This window comes from Paramormyrops kingsleyae, chromosome 11 (assembly GCF_048594095.1).
Source record: "Paramormyrops kingsleyae isolate MSU_618 chromosome 11, PKINGS_0.4, whole genome shotgun sequence".
Classification (NCBI taxonomy): Eukaryota; Metazoa; Chordata; class Actinopteri; order Osteoglossiformes; family Mormyridae; genus Paramormyrops; species Paramormyrops kingsleyae.
Genome location: NC_132807.1, coordinates 13059514 through 13073415, shown reverse-complemented (window position 1 = coordinate 13073415; position 13902 = coordinate 13059514). Strand labels below are relative to the sequence as shown.

The following is a 13902-nucleotide window of genomic DNA, read 5'->3' as shown; positions in this document are numbered from 1 at the left end:
CCGCGATTATTGGCACCCCCTCTAAAGATTTGTAAAAAGGGTTAGAAAAAAATCCACCTTTTGGTGAAGCAGCTTCATGTCACACACAAAACTGAGAAAAATCCAACCTTTTATTAACATAAAATTATTAAATTATTCCAAGAAAAACAAATCCGTCATCAAGAAATAATTATCTTTAACAAAAACACATGATCTCCAGTAGCCCAGAATGGGATTTTCAGCCAGATATTACAAATTTGGATTCTTTGTGTTTTCTGTCTGAATAATAACGTTCTGCATCACACCTGCAGTGGTGCCCACTGAGCTGGGGGTTAAGGGCCTTCTTCAAGGGCCCACGGACATGTGACCATTAAGGGCCTTCTTCAAGGGCCCACGGACATGTGACTATTCTGCTAAAGCTGAGCTCAAACCAGCGACATTCTGATCACAGACACAGCGGCTTAACCCACTGAGTCACATGCTGCCTCCTAGCCCCAAACTTTACGGGTCTTGCTAGATACCCTGATCAGGTGGGACCCTATCTGTCCCTAATGGCTGCCACTATGCCACTATTATGCGGCAGCAAAGTTAGTAGATTTCACCAACAGGACAAACCACGACAGAAATTTATGTCATTTTGTGTTATTTTTTTTCATCTCACTGATCCCACAAACAAATATGGCTGCAACAAACGGAAAATACCTCAGACTTCATATTTCAATTGAGTGTGAACCCAAGCTATAAATATTCCAAAACATCATGTCACTGGATAGTAGCTATATTATCCAGTGGAAATATAAACTAATATTTAAGATATGGTATATTTAGGTAATACAGTGTTTCCATAACTAGAAAGAGACAAAAAAAGCAAACATTTAAAATGACAAGCAAAGATTTTTTTCTCAGTAGAATCATTATTGTCAGTTCTCAATGAACAATACAATGATCAATTTAGTTTGTTATATATGTAGACAATGTAGAAAATGGCAGCATCAAAGGATCAGACTGTGCCAGAAAATGTAATGGGGTGTAAGCATGAACAGACTTGTGAGGTACAAATCAGGCAGGTGATATAGACTGGGCAGTGACAGCCTGCTGTTTCAGCATCTCTCACTAGCATACATACAGATGTGTATGATATGAACCAGAAGGCATGCAAACATGGGAAATGATGAAGCAGAGGAGAGAGAGTACAGGGAAAGACAAGAGAAAAGGGAGCCACCAAAGGAAGGACTACCTGAAAGGCACACTGATGCAGCTCAAAGTGATGGTCACCAAAAGCTCACTACACTGCCCTTATTCCTTCCTTCACCTCAATTTCACCCACCTTAGTTTGGCAAAATAACATGACGAGTAACATGATAGATGTTGCTCAGCCAACCTACTGTAAGATTAAATGCCTGGAATCTGATTTCATTACACCAACATAATGGCAAAGTGGTGTGTAATATGCCATCTGCTAATGCCATATCTTTTTAATATTTTTAACTGCCTAGATATGAAACACCTATGAAATATGAAACCATTGAAATGGAATAAAACTGTATAAATAATTTCAATCTGACTATGTATGACTGTACCACTTTCTGTTATAGATCAAAGTACATTTGCTAAGAGTGACAAAAGGAATACACTGAATGAAGTTATTATGTCCATTCACCTGTTTTGATCTAATTTTTGGTGATACACTGTAAAAAAAAGAAATAACCAGAGCCAAACCAAAGAGTTTTATTTACACTAAGGTTTAATAGCTTAGCTGAACAGGAATCCTTAGTACCTTTCACATGCAGCACTCCTGTTATTCTAATACTGTAGTTCTGCTCCCTAATTAACCCCCAAAATCTGGGTCGCTTTGATAGTCCAACCTTTTCCTTTCAGTCACTACAGCTACAAAAGCTCTTTCCAAAACCAGAACATAAGATAGGTAGTAACCACAAGCATTTTCTGAGAATGATCTGTCACTGACTGATGGAACGGAGCAGTTTGGTATTTGAATTCACAAAAGTCTGCAGAGATAGTGGCAGACCCATAATGACAGGCCAGCCTTCCAGCTGAATAGGGCAACTTAACCACACTGCAGTCCCAAGAAGGTCTTGTGTCAACATGTGGCTGGCGGTTGATATTTACATAGAGACACATGCATCTGCCAACTGAGAGAACGAGGAAGTCTAAGATAAACTATGAGCTTTCGTGTACAGTTGGCAGAATTTTGGGAGACTCTTTGGGCTACAGTTTGGCCCAAAAACTGGGACTGACTGACTTCTGTAATTAATCCAGAGTGATCAAAACGAGGCCAGGCACTAATCAACATATATGGCCAATATTCAGTGCACAACCGACATTTGACAATGTTGACATATCAAAAAACATAAAAATTTAGCAAAAACATGTAAAAAAATAATAATAATTGAATTGTGAACACGCAAGCTTAACTATGTATCACTACATTATCCCACCACATATCTAGTACACAGACATCCTGATCCATACATGCATTCACACATCTCAGAGCAATATAGAGAGAACAGTTCACTTCAACGCATACAAAATGCCTTGAGGAATGTGTGGATTCCACACACAGAGAGCCAGGCTACTATCTGGGCATCCAATCCTCACCACATAAGGCAACAGTGAATCTTAAGGACCATCTTACCACCCCTACTACTGAACAAAAATGGCAATTATAGCTCTCAATGAGAAACTCTTAATGACCTAAAAATAATGTTGCATGCTACAGCATAATCTGTGTGTTCACCTGCATTGTGCCATATGCTGTCTTTGATAGGCCACCCCCCACCATACCTGTACTACATAAGCGGATAGAAGACACAGAAACACTAGATGGAGCAACAGGGGACACAGGCCAGGGCAAAATGGAGGCAGGATAGGGTAACGGGTCAGGAACCAAGGTGTAACCAGAGGATACAGGGCACATCTGGGGAGGCTCCCAGACCCTGGGGAGCTGGGTGGCGACCCGGACACCTGGACCGTCCTGGGCCCAATCATTGGCGAGGATGGGCCCATCAGAACAGCAGGGCCTAAGGGCCTCAGAGGGCCAGCGGGCCTGGAGGGTCAGAGCAGGAGTGCGCCGAGGGAGTAGGAAGCCACTGCAGGTCCTATTCTCTTGGTCTCAGCAGAAGAGTTGCCCAGGTAGAGAATGTTGAGCGCACGAAAGACCGATTGGCTGGTGTGGATACTGTGCCCCCATCTCCCCCTCCAAGAGATGGAAATTCTGCCAGCCCCTCTCCTGGGCCCCAGCCAACACTGCTGACTGCACCAAGACTTAGGACCCATGGAGTAGGACACAGGGCAAGGTCCAGAGGGTTCCACTCTAAGTCCTCTGGTGGGGCATCTTCCAGGTCGGCCCAACCCAGCCTGGCAGAAACCAGCAGGGGATGAAGGGACCACCGGTGAAGAGCCAGGAGGCTGAGAAGGCCACCAAAGTGGAGTGGTCCTCACTGGGCTAGGAGACCTGTACAGTGTCCATACGGGCGGGGCGACCCGCACAACGGGAGACTCGCTGGGGTCCTCATCCTCCTCAGGCCCCTCTAGGTTGCTCTCACTCACGGAGTCGATGAGCGGGTTGCCCACAAACCATCACCAAGTGAGAGGCTCAGACACTGGGAGGAAGCTAAGTGGAGGGGAAACCATGCAGGCTGAGATGCAAAGCAAAAGAGGCTCCTGGGGATACCTGCTAGGTGCTTGGAGGAGTCCAGTCATTCTCTCATGACGTAAAATGAACGGACTTGAGGACGGGCATTTGTTGAACAAAAACAGGGTTTTACTGTGGTTGAGACAAGAACAGGGAAATAAACAGGAACGTGACGGGTCAAAACGGGAAGACCAGTATGGGGAAGGGCACAGGCAATAAGCGGACTGACTTCAATGACTGGCCTGGGGATGACGAGACAAACAGGCACTTAAAGACAAAGACTAACAAGAGGCAACAAGCAACAGACGTGGCTCATCAGGGAGACAGAAGGGTCAGGCGGACATGACGGGCAGGCATGTCACACATGTATATTTCACGATCTATTCACAATCTACAGGACAGAACCCAGCCAATGAAAAAGACAGAAATTTTACCGGAGCATCAGCAGAAGCTCAGTCTATTGTTACATAGATCTTACCATAATACACAATGGGATAAATGTGACCTCATTACAGTCTCTGGCTCAATGGATGCAATCACTGAATACCAATTATGAAGAAGTCTCAGGTCAGAAGGGAAATTCAGGAAGTAAACAAAGAAGTAATTGGCTAGGGCTTCTTAATGTGTGTGTTTGGGGGGGGGGGGGGGGGTTAGCTTTTGGCTGCTGAGTTATTTCTTATATTTCTTATTAAAAAGGCTGTGACACATTCATTCACACACTGTGTATATAGAGAAGGAGCAAGGTTGCGTATAATGTTTACAGATCTCATATTGTTAATCACTCCGGAAAAAAGGGATGGGGAATGCAGCTAAGTGGTATGAGAGCTGTATACTTTAGAGAGTACTGGCTGTTATTTTGAAAAGGAAAAAAATTAAAAGTATATATATATATATGGCCTGCACATACTTTATTAATAATTTATTCATGTTGATATTATACATAGCTAGATCCTGTAGCCTACCTGAAAGCCAAACACTACACACCCACACACACACACACACACACACACACACATTACACTACATATTGTGTCACATAAATATACAATTCATTATTTATTAAGTGATATACGACACTACTATATACATACCATATACACAAACGTTGTAAAATGACTGATTGTAGCGAACTTTAAAAAGCTCACTTTGACAGTCTAATAAATACGTTGTTCATCATCATTAACTCAAAGCTCACGTAATTATGCTTCCATTCAAAAAAGCATTTTAGGAGCTGATCGACGTGTTTTGCGTGGGTCTGAGGAATCAAATACACCTGCGGTTATGAGGCAGTAACACTGAAGATCCCTTACACACATTTAGCGGCATTTAAATACAGTAGGACGCATTTGCAACCGAAAAGGACTTCGTTCAGTGACGCCTGTATTTCACGTGCAGTCATTACTGACACCAAAATAAATCGAAAACAACAAATAAAAAACCTACTTGTCATAACTCCAACGGCTGTAGGACATTGTCCTGTTGCTACCAACTCCATCCATGATGGCTTTTGCAGTAATATCTTAATGAAGCCGAATAGATGAAGGGAACACGCACATTCAGCACCGCATTTAAAACGCTGCGGTGTTGCATTGGCGACTCAGTCAGTACGAACTGAATTTCCATCATTCAGTTCATTTCGCAGTGAAGATGCGCTGAAACCAATGCCGCCCGGGTTTTACACCGCGAGGGATGTACCATTTTGAAGATGAAGGGAAATTTCTCATGTCAAACAGCAGAACTGCCTTTTTTACTTCTGCTATTGGCATGAAAGCCAAAAATGTGAAGTTGTTATGAGTGCAGTCCAAAGCGCACATCTCAGGACACACTTATGCATTGATCAGTAAGCCTATAGTATGTCTGAAACGTCTTCTTACAGATGACTGCGTGCAGGAATAATAAACGGATACCATGCATGCTGACCCGCTGCTGATCGCTGCCGGTGTTTTTATTTCTGACCAATATATCCTAAAATATATCTTTAAGATGTATTACAGAAATGCCCCATGATCTAAAAAAACATTTTGGACTTTTAAAATTCTAAATTTCACCTGACAAATTGTTTGTGACTTAATATTATTCCACACTGATCTAACAGTAATAAGTTAATATGACTGTTTCAATGGCAGAGATGCTGCATTTGCAGTCAGCTACTTCGGCTATGTACGTCTGTGTTATCTGGCTATGAGTCTCTGCCTCTGAATCTTATTTAAATGCAGTGATGAGCAATGATTGTTTCTCAGATGTCATCATTGCTTCTGAGAATGAGAGTCGGGGATTCTGTGTTTGTGGGGTTGGGTTTGTACGAGGCTGAAGTTGGCTCCTTATTCGCAGCTCCTTATTCGGATTTTCCGGTCAACCCTAAATGCTGCGCAGCCGAATGCAATGACACGATTGCGCCTGTAGGGGGGCTCATTTAGCGAGGCTTACCTTCAGAACTGCATTTGGCTTTCGATTCGTATTAACTGAACTGACCTGTTACCACTTTGGGGAAAGTACATATCTGGGCAGTTTCAGTAATAGTATGTGTGTATTTTATCAGAAAATGAGACAAACACAAACGTCTTTCCACTCCCAATCAGGCCCGGAAATATGCCCAATCAGGCAAATATCAACTTTTCAATACACATCAGATATCCCACTATATTGAATAAGTGACATTGTCCTGGCCCAGACTGATTTAATGCTTTAAAAATCAGATGGAAATAAGGCATGTCATACTTGAGCAAGGTACCGTCCCCAAGCACTGCTCCCTGGCACTGCCCATGCATGTCAGTTGTCCACTGCTCCTTCCCGGATGGGTCTAAGGCAGAGGTCACATTTCGTTGTGCTACTACACCAGCTCGCTTTTAATTAATGTATATTCCAATAATTTATACATTAAATAACTCGGTTTCACGCAGAAAAATAATTCGTTTTGTCAAAGATTTTGGGTTTTAGCTATAAATCATTACTTATTAACCATAACCAGTTACGCAAAATAAAAACCGACTGTTTCCGTAGAATAGCGTGTTGTAACGGCGATTGTCAGCTGGGTTGACATCAGGCATTGGTACTGCTTAGGATGGGGGGCAATTAGAAATTTTGGGTGATCACCAATTCACACAATGGACTGCACTACAGTGCAGTAGCGGCTTGTGACCAGAGAAATAGGCGCGGCACATATTGTATGTTTGGTAAAGATAATTACCTAACCATAAACAAACTGACTTTGCAAACAAAGGTAGAAGCGACCTTCACTGCATTGGTGCCAAGTGGGCAAGGAAAATGTAACATTAGTACCTGAAATGGCCACAGTATAGCAGCCCACTTAATTGGTTCGAAAGCACCGGTCACGAAGCTTGGTTATTCAACCTATAAGAGCAGCTGTAACTGAATTGCTGGTAGAAAGTTTTGACTTGTGAACCAAATGATGTTGGATGTTAATGCTTGTGTATGAATAATTTAAGTGAATTATAGCAAGTAATCTATCTAACCATGTACGTGTATTTATACTGAGCGCCGATTGGGTTGCTAGTTCACACGCATCTGACGTGAAACTCACGCTTTCAGGTTCTTAATGCTTATGGAAAATCTATATTATTCAATTATAAACCTGAAATTAGCTACATCAAAAGCTTTGAGGTAGACTATTATTTATTATCTTTATTTATTAAGGCAATAAAATTATTACAAACATGTGTGTGCAAACTTGCCTGTAAATTCACAATCTCACTGCAGCCAGCTGACCAAAGTTGGCAACCCAGCGCTGACATCACCGTTAGCAAACTGTCTTGTTAAGTACAGTAGTGCACCTGTATCCACAGGATGGACACGTTCCAAAACCTACCGCGGAGGTCCGAAACCGTGGATATTAGCGAACACTATAAATTACTGGTTTCCTTGTACGTATACATACTGTGGCGTCGGGCAGACCGAGGCATTGTGGGAATAGAGAGATACGGAGACACTTGCTGGGGAAACATGCTCTTTATTAGTAGTACAGTGGTACCTCGGTTCTCGAACTCACTAGAACTCGAATTTTTTGAATGTCAAACAAACCAGTTTGACCTAGAACTCGATCTGAATATCAGAAGTCGAACCGTGAGCGCTGACCTAATATAAATTGTATGCGCCAGGAAATGAGTCATACTACAATGCAATTCTTACTTGAATGCCTTCTTCACAGACTGGACGATTAACCAAATAAAGCAGCACAACATTACAGTGACTAACAATGAATAAACCACTAACGTGTACTATTAGAGCATTTATGTCATTTATTTAAACTTTATTTTACCAGGTAAATTAACTGAAAACCAGTTCTTACTGCTTTACGTGATATCCGGGAAAAATAGATTACGCATCGGAACTGCCTGGGATACAAACGTCATGCGTGTAACTAAACTTTTCAGCCAATATGGGCAAAGGTGTGTCGTCACGGAGGCGATTCCAGTTTGTGCAGCCGGGTTAGAGGTCGCAATGCATCTAACCATAATGCATTGCGTCAGGATCAGAATGCGTTGCTTTAAGCCAGCTGTAAGCAAGTCGAACACACCCAATGACCGGACTGGGGAAACAAACTGAAACGCGGATTTAATACAGAGGACTAATGACAACAAGTGTCGAGTGTGAATTCTGGGAATGTAGAAAGCATATCTGCTGTACCAGCAAGCTGGAAAAGTTTTAAAAAGCAGTTATTTAACTCCGTGCCTACATCCATCCTAACCCTAACCCTAACCCTTTATATACATTGGTAACAAGGAGTGCACGAGGGGCATGTGTGGACCGTAACAATTAACTCAAAGGGCACAGGATGGCCAGCAGTGATATCTGCCAAGCAGAACAGGATGGGTTGATGGAGATAGATCTTGACAGTACCCTGCCAAGGCGTCCACTCTGGGCACGGGAGGTAGCAACAGAACTAGGAAAACAACATACCAGACAGGACTGGGTACACGGGAGCAGGAAGACAGGACACCAGACTGGACCAGGCTGATGGGGCTAGGGAAGCAACACATGAAATGCCGAGTATCACTGCAACCAGGGGAACAGGAATGATGAAGGTAGGAATAGAATCCTGAGGGAAAACGGACAGACAGACAGAACACTGGACTTCAGAACAGGGCTGACAAAAGGGAGATCATGACAGAAGAGAGAACCAACAAACTGGGACAACACTGAGCACTGACAGGGAACCCAAGAGGACAGACAAGGGGAATCCCACAAGTAGAGACAAATGGACACTGGGGCTGGAACTGGGGCATGACACTGGGAGGCGGAAAGTGGTTGGAGTGTGCCTGGAGACTTGAAGATCTGACCAAAGTCTGGAGAGTGGCTGTCACAGCAGGCTTGGCTGAGATGGTTGGCAAGGATGTTCTGAGTTCTGGATGTACTGAGGTAACCATGGATGGGTTGGAGGGATGAGCGGTTGCGCCCCAGGAGCACCACGACCCACTGGATGAGCCTTTTTCGAAAATGGAGGCCTGGATGGAGCACAGAATTAGAATTGTAGCCATGGAATGCTTATGGGGTGATGTGTGACATTATGGTTTCGGACTCTATCAATGATCCTAAGGTCACCACTTCACATACTGTGGCTGACCCAGGCGGGAAGTCATCTTTGGGCCCTTCGTCCCAAATGATCCTCACTGATTATATCCAGGAGCTGCTATGACATTTGAAATGTACTGTGTGCAGCTGGCACAGGAGATACAGTCATCATATCCACTGTTATATCCAGCTTTTCTTTTATACCAGTTAGAAGGCAGTGGCACAAAGCTGAAGCATGTGGGCTGTGATATTTTATTTCAAAGAATAGCCTACAAAGATTTTGTATCTTTAGAAAGGAATATGAATCACAGACTGATGTGAGTGTATAACACAAAAACCAGTTCCCTTTGTACATGCAGCTCCATCAGTCTAGAAGAGTTTATACGAACTCTATAGGCTTACTACAACAGTGAGGTCAAGCACTCTGACCTGTGATTGGAGATGACCACCTCCCCAGTTTTACTGGAGTAACTGAATGCTGCATTTTTAATTTTTTTTTTTTTTTTTAAACATGATTGCTCTGGTGTCACAGAAAAAAGCACTTCGGAGCTAGCAGAAAGATCTGCTAATGGCAGCAGTGGAAGAGGACTGGAATATTAATAAATGATACACTACAGGACAAATCATATACGCATTATGGAATATGTATGCCTTAAGATAAAAAAGTGTATAATATGTTATAGACTTATTTATATGTATGTTATTTTTGTATAGAATTCAGTTCAAAATCACAATTCAATTGGAATTAAATGAGGTTTGCTAAAAAAAATATTGGCTGCACTGTGATTTTTACTTCAAGCCTCAGACTGACTGGCAGGAAATTGAAAGACTCATTTACTTCCCCTATTGGATACCATGGATATTTTTTGATGAAATAGCATTTCAGTATTTTGGTTCATTTTGGAGAATGGTTTAGCTGTGCAAAATGAATACTGTGAAATACATATTTTTTTCCCCCCAAATGGTGGGTACATCACATTGTACATTAAAGTTTCTGAGGAAGCATTAACAGTGCTTAAGTTTCAGGCGATGCAACACTAAGTAAATGTTCATTAATCATTATTATTTTCTTAAAACAGAAATGACAAATAAAGCAACTATTCTCACCCTATTGCTGGTCCACAGCCACACTTGCTTTGCTCTGAATTGTATGGTGGGAATATTTGGCACATTTCACCACATATTTAGCAGATGCTTTTACCTAAAATGACACACAAGGGAGGGAAGGCTGCCAGCAACACTGGGGCAGCTGGGGAAGTAGCTCTGCTCAAGGGTCCAGGTCTGGTATGATTGCTCTTCCTACTGCAGAATTTGAGCCCATGAACTTCTAGATCAGAGCACAGATCCCAAGCCAGCTGAGCTGGACATCATCCAAGGTGCTCACTTCTCCTCCATCCCCATCAGGAAGCCCTGAAGATACAAGCATGAGCATTACTGTGATACATTCCTTCCAGTAGCTCACATCTCATACTACACACTGCTGGTCAGATGCTGGACACTGGAGGCAAAGTACCTGAACAGGCTATTGCGGATGCCAGTGCAGTGACCTGGGGCCTCATGTATAAACGGTGCTTACGCACGAAAATGTTGCGCACGCCCGTTTCCACGCTCACGTCGAGATGTATAAAAACTAAACTTGGCGTACCGCCACGCACATTCTCACGGCAACCCCAGACAAGGCGTACGCAAGTTTCTGCTCGATTTGGCAAAATGGAGGCACCTACTGGCAAAAGAGTGCTACTGCAGTTTCACTGTGTCAGACTCGCATTCATGACGCGGTCTGCATGAAATACACCGAAATTATTTGGCCATCGGTCACCTGATCGTAATCAATCTGCGACAATAAAACGGTGCAGGGAAAGACAAAAAATATTCCAACCATGGCTGCTCTTGCATTGTTAGAGGACATTGCAAATGGAAGAGTCAGAATAGAGCTCGTATTCAGGGATCATATACTGATTTCCTGGCCCATGATGATGACTGGCTTCTAAGTCGATTCAGATTTCCAAGAGCAATCCTTTTGGAGCTGTGTGCTAAACTGGGGCCAGCATTACAAAAGCAGACGATGAGGAATTGCGCTATAGGCTACCTGTTCCTTTACAAGTTCTGTCCACTCGCGGGTTCTTAGCCACAGGTGCTTTTCAGCGAGAACTTGCGGACTGATCGGGTATTTCTCAGTCAACACTGAGTCGCGCCATGCCGGTGTTGTATGGGACGGCAAAATCTGCTTGTCACCCAGATACATGGGCGTAATTTCCAGGGGGGTAATGACCACCTCCCCCCAATAATCATGTTTCCCCTGTCATGGGTGGAGACTTCCACCCCCCCCCCAATGTTCCAGCCAAAGTTACGCCCTTGCCCAGATATATAAAATTTCCTTACACTGTGGTTGAACAGGCAAATATTAAAGTGCAATTTGCAGCGATGTCCGGTTTTCCCAACGTAGACGAAGCTAACGACTGCGCGCACATTGCTATTAAGTCACCTTCAGAGAACGAATTTGCTTATGTAAATAGAAAGCACTTTCCCTCTATTAATGTACTCTATTAATGCATTGAGGGCACCTCTTGTACTGTTGTCTGTAAGAATAAACAAACAGAATAAACGAAAGTAACACCGCATCTGCGCCCTACGTGTTATTCATAAACATGCAAGTAATTCAAAGAAGTATGGTACAAGAAAAACTCACCCGCGATGACATCAGCGTCCCCCTCACCCGATAAAAGTGTGTCCCCAATCATCGCAGCAACTAGTTGCTCAAAGGGTGTGAGACCGGGAATTCCGCTACCTCCACCTGTGCTGTTAAGACTCTTACGGTGAGCGGCCGCTCGTTTTTTCACGTCGATTTTAATGTCCGACCACTTCTTTTTAATTTCGGCCACCGTGCGAATTTTGGAACCAACACTTTTAACTGACTCCGCCACGCTGTGCCACTCCGTCAACTTTCGTTTATTGCTGATGCCACTTATACCACCAAATAATATCACTTTTCTTTTCTAGATTTCTGTTAACATGACCTCCACTTCACACTCGCAGAAATACTTCTTTTTCCCTCGTGGTTTGTCCATTGTTGTTTAAGAAAAACATAGAACAAAGCGGGCATTTATACAGATTTACATATGCAAATATACATAAATATGGGCGGGTCGGGGGAGTGGCTGTGGGCTCGTTCACGTACGTAAAATTTCACGCTCATTGGGATTTATAAAGGGAATGTGCGTAGATCTGTGCTTACGCACAGTTTTATGCATCTGGATTTTTTCTTGCTTACGCACATTCCTAGTTTTGTCCGTACGCCATGTTTTAGTGTGAATTCTACGCACGTTGTTATACATGAGGCCCCAGGAGAGAAAGCCTGGCAAGAGAAAAAACAAAGGAGGGCTGTTAAAACCCAGCAAGGCATCTCCACACCTCAACAAGAGAAATGAAATAAGACCAAAGCAGTCTTTGATGAACAGGGTGACTGCTGTTGGATGGATCCTGCAGATAATAATTTTTAATAATAATAATTTTTATTAAAAAGAAGAATATTATTTAACTCTAGATACTTTGACATGTTTCATCATACGTAATAAAATGTTCACATTTTGGTGAATTTAACATATGTATTATAATCTCTAAAATATTCTTCAATAGTTCCCTTTCCAAGCAATGATTTAATCAGCCTGACATTCACAGGGAAAAATTGATGACTTATGGATGAATTATTTCTGCATATTCTGTTCACTCTCTTTAAGGCTGCTGGTAAATAATTCCTAGTTCACCCAGAAAAAAAAAAGTTTCGATGGCTAAAACATAAGATTTTTGATGCTATCAGACATGATGATTCGTCGCTCTATGACAGACCTTCTCTGGGCGCCATGGAAACCCCAGCATTGTTGAATTTGCAGGGATGGGGGCTCTTGCCAGAGTCTGTGTGAGCATGAAAGGTGGGAAACGGCCACTTGGCTGTGCTGATGACAGGAGTGACCGGAAGGCTTGGATCATGTAGCGGGGCAAGCAAAATTCCCCCACCCCATGGGCACAAAACTCGCTCAGCCGAAATATCAGCTTCCCGTTTCACAAAAGCTGGGGCAGAGTGACGATAAAAGGTCAAGCCTGTGATCATGGTTCAGCACTATGTTTAAAAGTCAGCCATAGTAGACACAGATGATTCCAGTCATTATGTATTTTAGCAGTGATGGGGCTACAATAATTATCCTCTCAGGAATTAGAACCATAAATTTTATATGTGCAGAATATTTATAGAAAAAGACAAAATTGGTGCAAGCAAAATATGTACATATGAAAAGGTGCAGGTACTAAAACCTAAAGGTGTGCTTTTAGCACGAGGGACTTGCAGAAGGAGGCTTAGAGAGAGTGACCATAACATCAGGTACATTGACCAGTTTTTATTATAGCACTGGAAGCTACACAACAGGAGGAGCTAAAGTGAAATAAAAATGACACAATATGGATACATACAGTAGAAAACAGGTGGACAGAGAGTCATATGGCAGAAGAATAGGGCAGAGTGTTAGTGCTCTTGCATCAGGACCACAACCACCAAACCATAAGATACTCTCCAACGCCAAATTAGATATGGCGGATCTGTATAAGTGTGACAGGGCACGGCAGCAGAGTCCAGCCAATCCACTTAGTTTGAGAGTAAGGCAAAGTGTTTGCCAACCAGAATGTTCTTCATCCAAGTTTCAAAGCTGCCAAACAAATTTTACAACCAGCGGAGTTGACTAAACAGTCAC

The 13902-nt window shown here is 42.8% G+C and overlaps 1 protein-coding gene and 1 long non-coding RNA gene across 4 annotated transcripts in view; both read right to left on the bottom strand.

The window, feature by feature from the left end:
* LOC111841360 (tubby protein homolog) overlaps positions 1-5254 on the bottom strand; it is a 42632-nt gene extending 37378 nt beyond the window's left edge. For all 3 annotated transcript variants that reach the window (XM_023807058.2, XM_023807067.2, XM_023807083.2), the window contains exon 1: positions 5075-5254. In XM_023807058.2, coding sequence (XP_023662826.2) covers positions 5075-5130 — 56 coding nt within the window. In that variant the 5' untranslated portion in view covers positions 5131-5254. The remainder of the gene's footprint in view (positions 1-5074) is intronic.
* A 2328-nt stretch (positions 5255-7582) lies between these two features.
* On the bottom strand, positions 7583-12485 carry LOC140593445 (uncharacterized). The gene is made up of 3 exons (XR_011993795.1): positions 11850-12485; positions 10268-10570; positions 7583-9093 (listed from the first exon to the last, which is right to left on the bottom strand). It is a non-coding gene; the product is annotated as an uncharacterized lncRNA (long non-coding RNA).
* Positions 12486-13902: the final 1417 nt, after the last annotated feature.